Raw genomic sequence first — 16,030 nt, 5'->3', positions numbered from 1 at the left:
TGTTATATAACTGTTTGCATAAATATAAAAGGGAAGACAATCCGTTTTTCGGTTGCAATTTAGTGGACAAATTCTTGAAATTTAGCCTTCGGATAATGACAACCACAGCAGTGGATTTTTGTACCTACCTGTCTTTTGGGTCCCAATTAAACAAGACAGTGAGGTCTCGGTTGTCCCGCAGGTCATTCCAGGGAATGTCATCCTCTTCTGGACTGAGGCTCATGGACTTTATACTTTCTTCCAAACTCACTGATCTAGTTCATGAAAAGCAATACAGAAGTATTGGGTCAGGTGCTTTTAGGATGAACTGAAGAGGATTGTGATCAGACTTCATTAGCACTCAGTCAGTGCAATGATGCACTCTTGAGCAGACTGACCCTGCTATAAATAATGCAATGCTCTGTGCAAAAAATAATTCATCTTATGCCCAGGAAAGCTGCATTTTTCAACCTGAGAAAGTGATATAACAACTCCCACTCTTCAGCTGAGCTGAAGAGCACCAGAGTTCTCACATCTGAGTACTGTGCAACACTTTAGGTGGAAGACAGCGAATTCTGCTTCATCGAGAGATCTTTCAGTACCACTGGGACCTGTCCCTCAATTGAGACAGCTAGCTGGGCTTCTCCAAGCTAACATCTCTCTCAGCTTTACCACCCCACAACCTGCCTGAGGGCCCCCCAGGATAAGCACTCGGAAGATTAGAAATCAACTCTTCCATACTCACATATTTGCTTCAAGTAAGAGGTCCAGTAACATCCGTTCTGTGCGGACTTGTGCAAAGTGAAGTGAGGAGTTTAGTCTGTTCCTGAAAGCAATGAATTCTGGGATCTTCTCAAACGCACCATATTTATAGGCTTGAATAATGTATTCTGAGGTCTAAGAAGGAACACAGGATGGCCTCAGCATTAATTAAGCAATGAGCTACAGGTTTTCTGCATCGCAAGAAACATATGACCTCGGGAGCAGCCCTCCTGCTGCCTCTGCAGCACTAAAATGTTCTGGGCACATGCAGAAATGCAAGAGACACACCCTTTGGAGAGATTCCGTGTGTTCTCTGAGGGGAAACTGGGATACACATTTGGGGGTCCCTTTGCCACTTACATCTTTCTGGTTGGAGTGGAAAAACCTGAGTGCAAAGTTGCAGGATTGTGATGCGGCAGCATAGTGACCGAAGGCTGTGGCATAGCGTGTCAGCAAGTAACTGTAATAGAAACAAAACCAAAACAGTAACCATGAGAGGGCTGCTCTGCACCCTCATTACGTTTTGGGCTCTGAAGAGGATCAAATTTGACAGGTGGACAGGGTTCCCACCTGCCAATCGCTTGATACCACAATTACCACCAACACCACACTACCCACCCGATGGTGTCGTGCTGTATGTGCTTGGCATCGAGGCTGGAGTAAAGCTCCACGACTGGTTCAAAAGCCCCGAGCATGCAGTAGATCCGGATGAGCAACAATTTGAACTGAGCATTGGAGGGGCTGTGAGCCAGCCCTTCTTCTAGTAAAGTCAAGCAGTGCCAGGCAGCCGGCTCCTCACCTGGGAAAAGAACACCACACTCAAGCCTTGAACGAGAGAAAGGGGCAGGAAAGATGGCCAAGCAGGGATGAGAAGCCCTCCTTATGCTAGGATCCAAGAGCCACGGCCATGTCCCATGCTGGACATCCCACTGCTTCCCACAATATTATGATTATTTAATGTGTTTATATCCCGCCTTTCTCCCAAGCTGGGATTCAAGGCAGCTTACAACATTATAAAATACAAATAAAAACAAAGTAGTTAGAAGTACAACACATTTAGAACCAGCATTAAAATATTGATTGCCCTAACAGCAGAACAGTGGTAAAAAAAATGTCTGCACCTTCGTTTTCTAAGGCCTGTTTGAATAGGAAGGCTTTAGCCTAACTTCACGAGGAAAGAAATCCCACAATCTGGGAGCAGCCACAGAAAAAGTGCAAGTGACCAAAGGTCACACACAGTGAGCTTCAGGGCCAAGTAGGGATCTGAACCCTGGTCTCCCAGGTTTTAGTTCAAAACTCTAACTCAGGCTTCCTCAACCTCAGCCCTCCAGATGTTCTTGGCCTACCACTCCCATGATCCCTACTAGCAGGACCAGTGGTCAGGGATGATGGGATTTGTAGTCTCAAAACATCTGGAGGGACAAGGTTGAGGAAGCTTGCTCTAACCACACTGGCTTTTGTTCATACGGCTGCAAACCAATGCTTGAGCAGTTGTGGGCTGAAATCTCTATTTGCATGCATGCAGTGGAGCATGTAAGGACATACCTGCCTCTAGCCAGATGTCAAGGAGCAAGTGAACAGCAAGCAGACAGTAGTAGTCGGAAAACTGCAACTCTGTTTTCAAACAAGATTTTCCTATGGAAAAACAAAGTCAAGCAATGTAACTGAAAAACTTGTGGGTCTAGCATTTTAAACCACACCTGGCTTGCAAAAGGTATTGTTTAGCAAGCAGCTACAGTACTTCTTGCATATTTACACAGAAGTCCACCCCACTGAATTCAATGGGACATAATCCAACAGTTAAGCATGCCTAGCATTGCACCCTATGTGCCGTATTCAACTAAGTTTTTAAGAGTGGAGCTACTGAAACTAATGAACCTACCTTAGTCATGTTCAGTGGCTCTACTCTTGAGTAAAACTTAGTTGAATGCCAGACAATTTCTTATTTCTGGAAATCAGCATAGACCTTTTACCTAAGATTTAACTAATAAACAGTTAAACCACATCTGCTTATAATCCTTCTCTGACTAAAGTAACTTTTTCAGTTTGTCAAAGCAAAATCCATTAAAAACCAAGCAAACCATGTAAGATATCTGATGCAGTTCCATCCCTGAAGATAAGTAGGAATCCATTGGACTCTACTCTAGAACTCCTCAGAGGAAGGATGAAATGCATCAGGGGGCTGAAGTAAGCCAATAGCCATGACATGGTAGGAGGCAGAGGAAATACTGTATTTGACTAAAAATTGATAAAATGGGAGGGGGGAGATTGCCCTTGTATAAGACGACCCCAATTATTTTACATTCTTTTATTACATAAAACCTAGTTTTATACACGGAAAAGTACAGTAATTATTAGGATTTCCCCCAAGAAGTGGTCTGACATTTAGGCTAGATTCAAGCCCTCCTCACCAAAATTCAGTCCGTGCCGATATCGTGACATCAAGTCCTGGATGGCTCCCAGTTTTTGGGCTTTGTCCATGGTGTGGTAGAGGCCAAGCAACCTTGTCAACTGCACGACACACAAGTGTTGCTGCAAAGCTTTGATGTTAGCTGGTAGTGCAAGTTTCTCTTCTGCTGGTGCAGACAGGGGGATGACCCCCAGCAACTGGTTGATGAACTGTGGGGGAGGGAAAAGGAAATGTTAGATTTGCAATACCTAGCAGTGATGGCAGAGAGATCCCATCAGTGCTGCTGAGACCAGTTACCTTTGGTTCCCCACCCCCCCCAAACTGTTTCCATTCCACCTGGCCATTATGAAAACTTTAAGAATTGGCACCTGAGTCTGCTTTTCTTCTTTTCTCCTCACCCCTTTTTCCTTTTGCATCTACCACCAGCTGCCCTATTTAGAGGATTCTAATGAATCTGTATGTGTTGATTATTGTGTTTTCCGGTTTTTAAAAATGCAGTTGAAAACTAGGGGAAAAGCTTGATCACAAAACAGTCTGTTCAATGTACGCCACAACTGGCCTGAACAACAAAGTTTAAGGATGAACAGAAGGACCTTCTCCTCAAATAACGGATCGCCTTTCTACTGGTTGCAGCTCGTGTACTGATTGCTCCAAACTTGGTTTGGATAATTTGCAGTTGTCTGCTTGGAGACGAAAGGTTTGGACTCTGGCTCACATGGAAAAGCTGACTAAACAGTTAGCAGCACTGAATGGAAAATGAATGGAAAGCTGTTTTGTAGAAACAGGGTATGCCTTTACATATCAGAAACTGATTCTGGCAGTGCAACTTTATGGCAGGGTATATTTGGCTGCTCTCAATATATTATTCTTATGAGGGAAGGGTGTTATTTTTATTGCATGGGGGTTTCTTGCATTGTTATACTAGAAAACATTTACATTTTAAATGTTACTTGTAAGCTGCCTTGGAAAGATTTACATCCGTTGTTATAAACCAAGCTGGTGGTGGTCCTTGTATTTTTCATAATCTAAGCCTGTAAACTGGGATTGGCTTTTTAAATTATTGTTTAAACCACTTAGGGAACCGCTGCAGCTGAAGAGCAAGGCTAAAATGTGCTAAGAAGATAAATGTGCAGCCAAAGTTTCAAAATGTATAAGCAGATTGTATGTCTACATCAGCCTTGTGCAATCTGGTGCCCGTCAAGTGCTTTGGACTACACCACCCATCAAAACACCTTGAGGGCACCAGGTTGCAAAACCCTGGTTGAGAACAGAAAACACCCAAATTTTCCAGCTAGAAACTGTTCTGCACTGGGTTCCGCAGGGGCATGGTGTAGGCTTGTTTGGTTAGGAACATTGTGAAGAAAGGGCAGAATCCTCAAATCCTTATCATCTATGAGAGCCTGGGGACAAACATTTTCAATGAATGTACTCGAAATCGCTGCACAATATCACTTGTTCCCCTGCACCAATTGGGGAAAGCTGGCATTGTGGGGGAAGCAAATGGCATCCTATTCTCCCCTCCCCCATGGATACCATGAAAGAAACCAATGAATGAACAAATAGTGAGATGAGTGGCATGTAGAGGCATGAGCTAGGGAATCAGTGGCTATGTAGTGCCCTCTTCCCTTAAACACTTCTTGAGTCTCCCTGCAGTCCTAAGAGAAACACACTTTTTTTTAAAAAAAAAAAAAACTTCTAAAAACTCACAATATTCAATTCAGCACCAGATCTCAGATTTCACTCTTAAGTGACAAAACCCTACACATGACGTTGCCTTCGAAAGCCAAAATTCCTGCCTTGGAAAGCCTGCATCAAGTGTGTGAGAGAAATTTTCAAGGAGTTACAATGATGCTTTCCCTTCCAGTAAGGCTTTTAATTAAGGGACCATCAGCAGGTATAAGGCAACAGGTTAGGATTTCAAGGCAGGGTAGTCACCTTCCACCTGTGATCCTAGAAAGCTGCTGCCATCGATATTGGGCAATGGGGACTCCTGCTGAAGTGGTATAAGGCAGCAACATCTATCCTAATATTTTGAAGTAAGATTTGTTTTAATGTACTGATGTTTACAACCTGCTTAGAAATGGCATCTGCTGGATTACACTCAATTGCTCGGTGACCTTTGGCGAGAGCCACATTGGAGCTAGCAAAAGAACAACAAAAAACCCCTCTTAACCTCAATAGTGCTGGGACCATAGTTCTCAGCAGTTTTGTTTACAGCCTCTGACAGGCCAGGGTTTTTTCCCCCTTTTCTTTTGCACATTTAACCCTCTAGCCACAGGGGCTTAGAAGAACAATGAGTTGAGCACCAGGATTTCCAGCTGCTGAAATCACTCAGCACAGCTACTCCTGACAGCAAAGTCTCTTTTGCTCTTTTGAATATTGGGGCAGGGCCATCGCTGCCCTACACAGCATAGGAAACAAACTAGAAAAAAAATAAAGCAGTAGATAAAAAAATAGATAAAACAGCATCTTTAGTCAGATTGCCCTGAGCTGAGGCAGGAGCACACAGGCCTTCAAGTTTCTGCATAATCCCAAGTTGCACCCAAAATGTTTTACCTTAATTGTATATTTCAATCACTGGAACAAATAATACAATCATAGCGTACTGAAAAGAAAAGCAAACAAATGGCCACCAAACTTACCTTTGTATATTGGGTTGGTGGGAGGAGATCTACAAACACCTTGAGATCAGTAAAGCAGCAGGGTTTGTCCCCAAATTGTTTGAAATATTGGAACATCAGCTCTTCTGGATCACCTTACAAGTATAAGAGCAGTGATTTAAGATGTTTTTCAGCAGTGAAACAGATAACTGTAGGGAAGTGACATATCTACACCTTAGCTTCTCTTACTGAACTGACATGACTCCCCGGTGTACTTTGAAATGTAATACAGTATTTAAGGCTATCATGATGAATTAGGAAGCTAGGTGCTAAACAAAGATGATTCCAAATAACTGAAGGAAAATCAAGCATACAATTGAGAAGGCAACATGTGAGGAATATAGCAAGTTGGAACAGAGAGGTTTCATTTTCCGAGTAAGGCTTACAATTTTAACTGAGTGTTTTCATTTTTAATATATCCTCTGTTGGCACACTCTCCTTAGCTTGGGGGTGTGAGAGATGGAGAGTTCTACTAGTGGGGAAGGGACGGAGCACAGCTTTCTTCTCTGCCCCCTGCCACCCTTTGCCTGCTATGCTTATACTGCTAGAGGTATGCCAGCCACAAACACTCTTTGTGGGGGTGGAGGGAGTGGAAATACAGGTTATGGTACACTGTCCTCTTTCTGAACTCTGTTGCCTTCTCTCTGAAAACCCTTGGCAAACATGCCTCTACACACAGACATAAATACAACAATTTGGGCATACAACTAAGATGGGGAACTGCTTTTGTTAGATTCAGGTAGGTAGCCGTGTTGGTCTGACGCAGTAAAGGTAAAGGTGCCCCTGACCATTAGGTCCAGTAGCGGATGACTCTAGGTGCAGCACTCATCTCATTCTATAGGCCGAGGGAGCCGGCGTTTGTCTGCAGACAGCTTCCGGGTCATGTGGCCAGCATGACTAAGCTGCTTCTGGCGAACCAGAGCAGCGCACGGAAACGCCGTTTACCTTCCCACCAGAGCAGTACCTATTTATCTACTTGCACTTTGCTGTGCTTTTGAACTGCTAGGTGGGCAGGAGCTGGGACTGAACAACGGGAGCTCACCCCGTCATGGGGATTCGAACCACCGACCTTCAGATCGGCAAGCTCTAGGCTCAGTGGTTTAGACCACAGCACCACCCGCAGTAGAAATATATTAAAAAATAGTCCAGTAGCACCTTAGAGACCAACTAAGTTTGTTCTTAATATGAGCTTTCGTGTGCATGCACACTTCTTCAGATACCTGGTGCTGAACTATTTTTTTTAATGCTTTTGTTACGCAAGCCTGTTCAAATAGTGGCCAATCTTTCAGAGGCCACATTTCACAGGTGGACAGGGCAGCCTACTGTCAACCACATGATGTCAAGTGATGTCAGGTGGAAGTGATTCTGCCTAAAAGCAGCAGGGCTTGTATTCAGTGACAAATTTAAAGTGTACAGAATGCAAGCTGAAGCTCCAAAGGAACAATCAGGAGCATGTGGCTTGGAGTGCCCTCCTTATTGTCCCTTTCTAGCCCTCGCTTGCATTAGGTGCAGATCTGAGTAGAAGAGACTCCACCCAAACGCAGCAAGGCTTGCACTCATAGCCAAACTTAAACAGTGCTGAATGTAAGCAGGGGCAACAAAGGAACAATCAGACTTCCTATTGTCCCTTTGTAACCTCAGCTTAACCTGTCCTGCACCTGATGGTGGGCAAGGTGAAACCCAAACAGCTGCATGGGCCAAACTGAGAGGTTCACCATCACTGGAATATACCATTCCCTCTAATAGCAATCTCAGGTGTTTGAGCATTTATAATTTTGGAAGTGATATGGGGCCAGGCAAAAGTACGGTGGTGGCTTTTGCACTCCAGAAACCAAAAACAAGGCAGTAGCTCCAGGTAATCATAAGTTTCTTAACTAAATGAAAATAACAGTTTTAAAAAACAACCAGAAACTGCATGACAGGAGCCTGTGAGCTTACAAATTGTTGGTGGCAACTGAGCATAGAGAGAGAGAGACAATGGAGGGAGGAGAAAATGCAAATGGCCATAGTTCAGTGGTGGAGCATGTGCTTTGCATGCAGAAGGTCCCAGGTTTAATCCCTGACATCTCCAGGCAAGGCTGGGCATGTCACCAGTCTGATGAAACCTAGAGGATCAACCGCCTGTCACTGCAGACAACAGTGAGCAATATGGACCAATAGTATAAGGCAGCTTCCTATGTTCCTAAAAAGGGACGCGGATGGCGCTGTTGGTTAAACCACAGAGCCTAGGACTTGTCGATCAGAAGGTTGCGGTTCGAATCCTTGCAACAGGGTGAGTTCCCGTTGCTCGGTCCCTGGTCCTGCCAACCTAGCAGTTCAAAAGCACGTCAAAGTGCAAGTAGATAAATAGGTACCGCTCCGGCGGGAAGGTAAACGGCATTTCTGTGTGCTGCTCTGGTTCGCCAGAAGCGGCTTAGTCTTGCTGGCCACATGACCCGGAAGCTGTACGCCGGCTCCCTCGGCCAATAAAGCGAGATGAGCGCCACAACCCCAGAGTCAGTTACCTTTACCTTATGTTCCTAAAAAGGCCCCAAAGAAACCAGGAATCAGGAAGGCAGTGGAAGTCAAGTCTGTAGTTTGAGACACTGTGAACCATCCATACAATCCTCCCAAAAGAAAAAAAGGGGGGGGCAAAAAAAGGAGGAATTTGACTTGTTCAAGCAACCAACAAATAAAGCAAATATCATAGCGAATATCTGGTGTATGTGTGGGGAGTTTGGGGGAAGGATTCCTTGTCCATCTCTAGAACTGTATGCCCCCTACCCCACTATAAAGCTATGAGATCTTTGGGGCAGGTAGGACAGCAGAAGGCCTTGGAGTTGGGGGAGAGGGGGAAAGAAGTATTCTTATCCCTTCCCTACTCCTGAAACTCATCCCCCACTTAAGTCAAGAGTCCTGAACAATACTAAAGGTTCCAGGCTATATTAGTGGGTGTGATCACACTGCAATATCTTGTTGCAGATCCCTGCTTGCTTCTTTTTAAAAGGACATGAACTCCCAACTATCTGCCCAGTAAATTTCCATTTAGATTTTTAACTTAAAAAAAAAAAAGCAGCAGGGATGCAAATACATCTCACTTGACAATTTGTGAAGAATGTGCTGCACGAACTATTTCTCCAACTACTGAAGGGATTCTACTTCGCTCTCAGCAGGGAGACAACTCTTAAAGCACTAATAATACACACAAAGCTAGTTTTAGCGTTCCTTGTGCTGCAGCAATTCTTGAGACTCCAGTGTGTTACCATCTAAATATTTACCATTCACAAGCTGCCTCTCCACGCCAAGGATTAAAATAGAAGACAAACAATCCTCTCCCCAAAGCATGGGTGGATTTCTGCAATTCTTGTGCAGAGTTTACATCAGCTGCAGCAATCCCAGGACGGAGCCCTGGTTCTACTTTCACACCCTCTCCCCGTGAGGCTCAATTTGGCATCCCATTAGTGGCCCTTACCCAATTTGTGTTCTTCACTGCAGCCTCGGTGCCGCAACCGCCTGATCAGCTCCAGTCGGGCGAGGAAAGGTCCCCGGAGTGGCCGGGCGCTGTTGGCTTCTTGTGTTATCCTCTGCTCTATGAAAGCCATGGCTTGCTCTGTGCTGTGATGCACTTCGCCTTCGAGAGAGCTGCGCACAAAAAGGAAGTATGAGTTCCAGGGCCTCCAAACAGCCTTTTTGTGAAATTCTGATCAAGGAATGGGACACATGTAAAAATCATGACTTTTTAGGATGGGCAACTGCAGGTCCAGGGGCTCAATACCACTCAGGGCAGCTTCCTGCCTCCCAGTATAGCTCCAATTCAAAGCCCCCATTTCCTTACCCCCCCCCATTCTTTACCCTAGTTCTCCCTGCACAAGCCAAGGGCCCTTTAACCCAGGGATGAGGAAATTATGGCCATCCAGATGTTCTTGGGACTCCAACTTCTATCAGCCCTTGCAGCCAGCATGACCAATGGGCAGGCATGTTGGGAGCTGAAAGCCCAACAACATCCAGAGAGCTGCAGGTTTCTCATCCCTGTTTTAAACCCTCCTCCCCATCTGAAGAGCAGCGAAGGCTTGACCAGAGTCCTCCTCTTATTTTGACGTCAAAGTGTTCATAAGCCAAGAGACAGCTGGAGCAACCAGTTGGGTGTATAGTAAGGTGAAGACCGTGACAAACCTTTGCCTGATGCTGAAACTGGAACTTTGCCTACATCCCAGCTGGCATGCAGAGGAGTGTCTGTGACACTCATTAAAATGAAGAAATGAATATATTCTGTCTGAACCCATGTCCATGTGGGAGTTTAGGGGTAAAGCTCCAAGCACCTTCTTTAGCAGAGGAATGTTATGAATTACAAAGGAGAGAGCTTTTTGTATTGATGCTCCAACTTTAAAATACCTTCTTGAAGGGTATCTATCCGGCACCAGCATCACATTATTTTTGGTGAAAGGTTAAGACTTTATTTGCCGAGGTATCTTAGAAGCAAAGTGCAGACTGATGCCTTTTTGTTTCTTGGTTTTAAATTTGTAGCTTATATTTTATTTACTTGTGTTGCTATTATTAGCATTGTGTAATATTGTTTCGATGCTGTGTGGATTGTTCCCGCTGATGAAAGGCAGGTTCTGTTTTCTTGTTACCTCAAACCAATTTTGGTTTGAATGAACGAACAAATGAATATTGCTAGTCTTTCAATGTCTGCCAAAAACTGATTAAAAATTAGGTAGCCTAAGAGGAAAGGAAAGCTGGTGTCTATGATGTCACTGGCAGGGTTCACATGCAACACCACACCATGTTTTAATAAACTATGGGTATTAGACCATGCTTTATTTGATTGTCCAAACCTAGCCATGAGCTTAATTATGATCTGTCAACCACAAACTGATCACACTTGTAAACCATAATTTGTTGTTTCTTATAAATCTTGGGTTTGTGTCAGCCACGGCTGAGTGTTACATGCAAACCTTGGATCAAGATCTGAACTACTAAAGTATTCAAGAAGGTAGATGTGTCTCATGCCCCTGGCTAGGAGAGATGAGTAGAAACATCTGAATTTTTACACGTACGACTTCACATGAGTTGATGCACTGGGCACTCATTTGGTCCTCTCAAGACATTTCTTCCTAGATGACATAGGATCCAGATGCAGGCAATAGCTGGTGCTGTGTTTGGGAGTAAGGAACTAACAGCCAAGTGTACTAAGGAAATGAGCCCCTATTTCTCTACTCTCAAAGCCCCCTTACCATGCACATATTTCAATTAAAAAGAGACAAACGCTCAAAGCCCTCAAAAGAGAGTAAAACACTCACTGCTCTCCTTCGGCTGGGGGAGTCCAGGCTGCGTCAATCAGTTGAAAGATGGAATCAAAATAGATCATATAAAACTGCCAATCATCTGGGCTAAAACAGAAAAGAGGCAAGCAGAAGAACTGAGCACAGTGTAAAACTAACTTCTCTCTCTCTTTTTCATGTTACAGAAGGCAAAACGCCCGCATCTGGGGTAAAAGTGTGCTGAGATTCACTACCTAGCAAGGAAGATAAGAACAGCTTCATGTCTGTTGCCTTTCACATCTTAAAGAAAAGGCAAATTGAGATCAGCATCCCTAACAAAAAAACACACCAGTGAAAATATTGAGCCTTTAGTGTCACCAGCCCAGTCTTTAGGAATACTCTGCCAACAGGGGCCTTCTCTTTCAACACTTAACAGCTGGGGGGGGGGGGTTTTAACAGTAAAAGTAACTCAATTAAATAGTCAAACAAAATAATCACATTTTCCTATGAATTAAATGACAAACAAACCAGTCCTTTGTCTAAGTATTTGTCAACCACCACAGTACCTCTCTGGGACGCGGGTGGCGCTGTGGGTTAAACCACAGAGCCTAGGGCTTGCCGATTAAGAAGGTCGGCGGTTCGAATCCCCATGACGGGGTGAGCTCCCATTGTTGCTCGGTCCCTGCTCCTGCCAACCTAGCAGTTTGAAAGCACGTCAAAGTGCAAGTAGATAAATAGGTACCGCTCCGGCGGGAAGGTAAACGGCGTTTCCGTGCACTGCTCTGGTTTGCCAGAAGCGGCTTAGTCATGCTGGCCACATCACCCGGAAGCTGTATGCTGGCTCCCTCGGCCAATAAAGCGAGACGAGCGCCACAACCCCAAAGTCGGTCACGACTGGACCTAATGGTTAGGGGTCCCTTTACCTTACAGTACCTCTCTACTCACAAGCCAGGCTTTTGAGAGGTGAGTGAAGGCTGACTTCTTGCAAAGCACTTGAGGAGAACAATGACCATGTTTTTCCTTATTGATTTCCCTGTGTGAAAGAGCTAGACCCTTTTGATATTTTTAATGAAAGCTAAACATTCAGAGGGAAGCTATCTCCCTTCGACTTGTCCCCAGACTCTCCCACAGCTATGGTCTGGGAAGAACGCTTATCTTACAGAAGTGAGTTAAAATCTCAGAATTTACTATATTTTAGATCCCATTGTATCTGATGACAGGGCAGAACAGGGGGGACACTGAAACCTGTTCTTATCTATTATAAAAGTCAGGATGCTACTTTACTAATGCTTATTAGGAACACAGGAAACTGCCTTACACCAAGTCAGACCAATTTATTTGTTACTGTATTTTTCGCTCTATAGGACGCACCCAACCATAGGATGCACCTTGTTTTAGAGGGGGAGAAGAAGAAAAAAAAATTCTCCCCCTCTCTGCTCAGCGCCTCTCCAGCGAAGCGGCAGGAAAAGCGGAGCCCCTTCCATTTCTCCTCCCGCTTCGCTGAAGGGGCGCTGCGCAGCTCTCCCTCTCTGCTGAAGTCAGGAGAGCAAGACTCTCCTGGCTTTAGCAAAAGGAACCCGAAGCCTTTGGAGCGCAGCGCTCCGAGGGCAGCTATCCTTGAAGCCTGGAGAGCGAGAGGGGTCGCTCTCCAGGCTTCAGCGAAAGCAACGCGTAGCCTCCAGAGCGCGGAGGGAGTGCTCCCTCTGCGCTTCGGAGCTTCGTGTTGCTATCGCTGAAGACAAGGAGCCTGCATTTGCTCCATAGGACGCACACACATTTCCCCTTAATTTTTGGAGGGGGAAAAGTGTGTTCTATAGAGCGAAAAATACGGTACATTTATACCCCACCTTTCCTCCAAGAAGTTCACAGTGGTGAACATGGTTCTCCTCTTCCACATTTTATCATCACAACAACCCTGTGAGGTAGGTTAGGCTCAGAGTGAGTGGTCCAAGGTTACCCAGTGAGCTTCATGGCTGAGTGGAGGATGTGAATCCTGGTCTCTGAGGTCCTAGTCTGACACACTAACTACTGCACCACACTGGCCCATACAGCTCAGTATTTTCTACAGTGACTGGCAACAGTTCTCAAGGTTTTCAAACAGGGACTCTTCCCCAGACCTTTCATATGCAAAGTAAGTGCTCTACCACTGAGCTACAGACTTTCTTTCAAGGTTCTCATTGCTACTTGCTCTTTAAAAAACTAAAACTTCCTTTTTGTTGACCTTAGGAGGGAAGGCAATTTTTCCAAACTGCCCCCAAATCTATCAAAGTCTCTGGCGGCTCTTGTTGTGACTGAAAGTGCTGCTTTCAGCCAGTGGAAGTAGGGTGGATCCAATCAAACCTGATTAATAAGACAAGCATCCCATCCCCTCACATCCTAGCTGGGTGGGGGTGGAAATATAAAGAGATTTAGGCTCTTAAAATAGGAGGAACAAGAAGATATACCTTTGGGCTTGTCACAAACCACTTGCTTATTTGCCTTGGGGATATGATGGTGCAGTAGTGGTGATGGAGGAGATAATACCTTTTGCTTCAGTTCGGTTAAGGATAAAAAAAAAAGGAGCTGAAACTCCCACTCACTTTTTCAGCAGAAGTTTCCTGGAGAGTGCGTTGCATTCTGGCCACTTGCCCAGCTTTTTGTACATCTCCATGCACTTGTTCTCTCTGCTCTGGAGCTCACTGGTTAACTTCTCTAAATAGAACAAAAAGAGTCATAAATTCACAAAGTCTTAATCGCAAAAGCAATCTCTCCCCCTGCCCCCAAACAGATAAGGCCACAGGCAGGCTAGAAACATAAAATAAACTTAGATGGGCTTACTCGGAAGGCTGTTTTACTTTACCAAATAATGCAAAATGCCTGGAGTAGGGTGGGCAGGAGAGAACTTCACATAGGCACATGAAACAATGCTGTGGGCAGAGGGTCTGTGAGATAACATAGTGAAAGTTAAACGGCTGGCAATCCTTTGTGCAATGGATTACAAGTGCCCAAACTATGTGCAGAGCAGTGCTTTGCTGTAACATGGAGTAAATGTCCATGTTCTTCATTTGACAAGAGTCTACAGATTTATTTAAATGTTCACAATAAATACAAAACATGACCTACTGTGTTGTGTTTATATTGCTCGATTTCAAAGCCATACGGTTTTGTCTGTAGTTTGCTCTAATCAGCATAATTGCGTATGCTGAAAAGAAAGCATTAACTCTACTTATTTAACGGAGGGTCATAGATTCAATTAAGAGATTATCACTAGAGATTTATCGCGCCCACATAATGTGCATCAGGCTACTTTGAAGGAATACGTCACATAACTGATTTGAAACGTATATGGAAGTCTGGTTTGACTTTAAAAAATCATTTGTTTTTATCCGTGCTGGGCAAAAAGCCTTATCTGGTTCAGCATCTGAGTAACAAGATGCGTCTTGAAAGCCTACAATGGGACACGACAGCAGCAATCACCACCTGCTGTTTCACCCCCATCAACTGGTATTTAGAGGGACGCTGCCTCCAAATAAGGAAGCTGCACCTTTGTCTACAAACCACTGAGACTTGCCCGTTGTCAAATTTGAAAAAGAGATACACTACCTCCTAATTTTCCTCTCACAACATCCAGAGCTTCCTGGTATTTCTCCAAGCGTTCTAGAATCATGTAGTAAAGCTCAACCTGTGGAAGTTAAGAGAAACAGGATGCAACTGAAACAAGAGGCAGTGAGGTTACCACCAGAAGCAGTCTTTGCAGCTGTCTTTTTAAAGAGAGTATATTCAAGTGGAGTGAAAAATCTATGCTACCCTACAAATTGGAAGAAAACTAATAATTTATCTCTAGCATTACCCCTCTAACCCTTTCTTCTATCTTATTCTTATCCACCTATTAACTTTAAACTTGTTTGTATTGCTACATTTTGATAGGCTGGCCTTGCAAAGATAGTGGCCCACTAGTGGTTGAAATGCCTCCTTGCTCCAAAACCCAAAGCCTCTGGAAGACAAACTGCCAAATAAAGAGGTGGACAGGAAACACAAGGCAGATCTGAGGATTTAAAAACAAATCTCCACATTCTGCACTGTTTCGTACTTTTGTTAAGAGGGTTGCCACTCTGGTCAACAGAAAAAGCAAAGCAGCTGGGACTCACACCTGATCAGTAGTCATCTCTCTGCATAGGGTTTGCAGGGAAAGACAGAAAGGTTTTTGTATCAAAAGCCATTCATTTGATCCAGTTATGGGCCCCTTGAAGCTACTCAGATCTCTGCCGCGTACCCAGGCCACCAGCACTTTTACAGATATCCAGATTATCCTGGCAAGCTTGAAAAGGGCTGTAACCAAAAGAGCGGAATCCCATCAAGTTTTGGAGAAGGATTAATCCAAATCTGGGGCATATTCAAGTACCCCTTACTTTCTACATTAGCAATGTGCCTCTTCTAAGCCACACCTTCCATTTGCTTGTAACATGAAAATAAACTATTCAAAACCTAGCTGTAATAATTCAGTGATAGCAGAAGCTGAATTAATTACAACAACAATTAGTTTTTAAATATATATATATATCTTACTTCTGCCTCAGCTTCAATTTTTTCTTCCTTCACCATTTTTTCTACCATTCTTTCAGCTAGAGGCAAAAACATGGTTTTTGAGAGATTTTCATCCTGTGCAGATATAGACTGAAAAAGAAGAACATATAGAGCTGCCTTATACAGAATCGACCATTGTTTTATCTAGCATGGTACTTTCCACTCTGACTGGCAACCATTCTTTCCTAGCTCAGCTACTGGAGATTTCAGAGGCTGAACGGATGACTCTCTGTGGGCGAAACATATGCTCTGTCCTCTCAACTATGGGCCCAGTCAAAAGTTTTCAGCTGCTGTGAATGTTCCGATAAACAAGTGAACATTCTGGCAAACTTAGGAAAAATTAGTTGAAAGTTCTGCTCAGTAAACATGCTCCTCTCACCCACAAGGAAATAGTGTTGATTATGTTCTGGGATTGC

At 44.2% G+C, this 16,030-nt stretch overlaps 1 protein-coding gene across 3 annotated transcripts in view; it reads right to left on the bottom strand.

Annotated features, from left to right (window-relative positions):
• NAA25 (N-alpha-acetyltransferase 25, NatB auxiliary subunit) overlaps positions 1 to 16,030 on the bottom strand; it is a 35,283-nt gene that overhangs the window by 5,841 nt on the left and 13,412 nt on the right. For all 3 annotated transcript variants that reach the window (XM_083453821.1, XM_083453822.1, XM_083453823.1), the window contains exons 6-17: positions 15,597 to 15,704; positions 14,634 to 14,712; positions 13,631 to 13,742; positions 11,091 to 11,180; positions 9,263 to 9,432; positions 5,794 to 5,906; positions 3,153 to 3,360; positions 2,287 to 2,376; positions 1,360 to 1,540; positions 1,102 to 1,201; positions 725 to 876; positions 129 to 254 (exon numbers count right to left, since the gene is read on the bottom strand). In XM_083453821.1, the coding sequence (XP_083309947.1) occupies positions 129 to 254; positions 725 to 876; positions 1,102 to 1,201; positions 1,360 to 1,540; positions 2,287 to 2,376; positions 3,153 to 3,360; positions 5,794 to 5,906; positions 9,263 to 9,432; positions 11,091 to 11,180; positions 13,631 to 13,742; positions 14,634 to 14,712; positions 15,597 to 15,704 (1,529 nt within the window). The remainder of the gene's footprint in view (positions 1 to 128; positions 255 to 724; positions 877 to 1,101; positions 1,202 to 1,359; positions 1,541 to 2,286; positions 2,377 to 3,152; positions 3,361 to 5,793; positions 5,907 to 9,262; positions 9,433 to 11,090; positions 11,181 to 13,630; positions 13,743 to 14,633; positions 14,713 to 15,596; positions 15,705 to 16,030) is intronic.

The sequence above is a fragment of the Podarcis tiliguerta genome (genome assembly GCF_965153285.1).
Source record: "Podarcis tiliguerta genome assembly, chromosome: 8".
Taxonomy (NCBI): Eukaryota; Metazoa; Chordata; class Lepidosauria; order Squamata; family Lacertidae; genus Podarcis; species Podarcis tiliguerta.
Note: the sequence above shows the minus strand (reverse complement) of the source record. Positions and strands in the feature narration are given on the sequence as shown.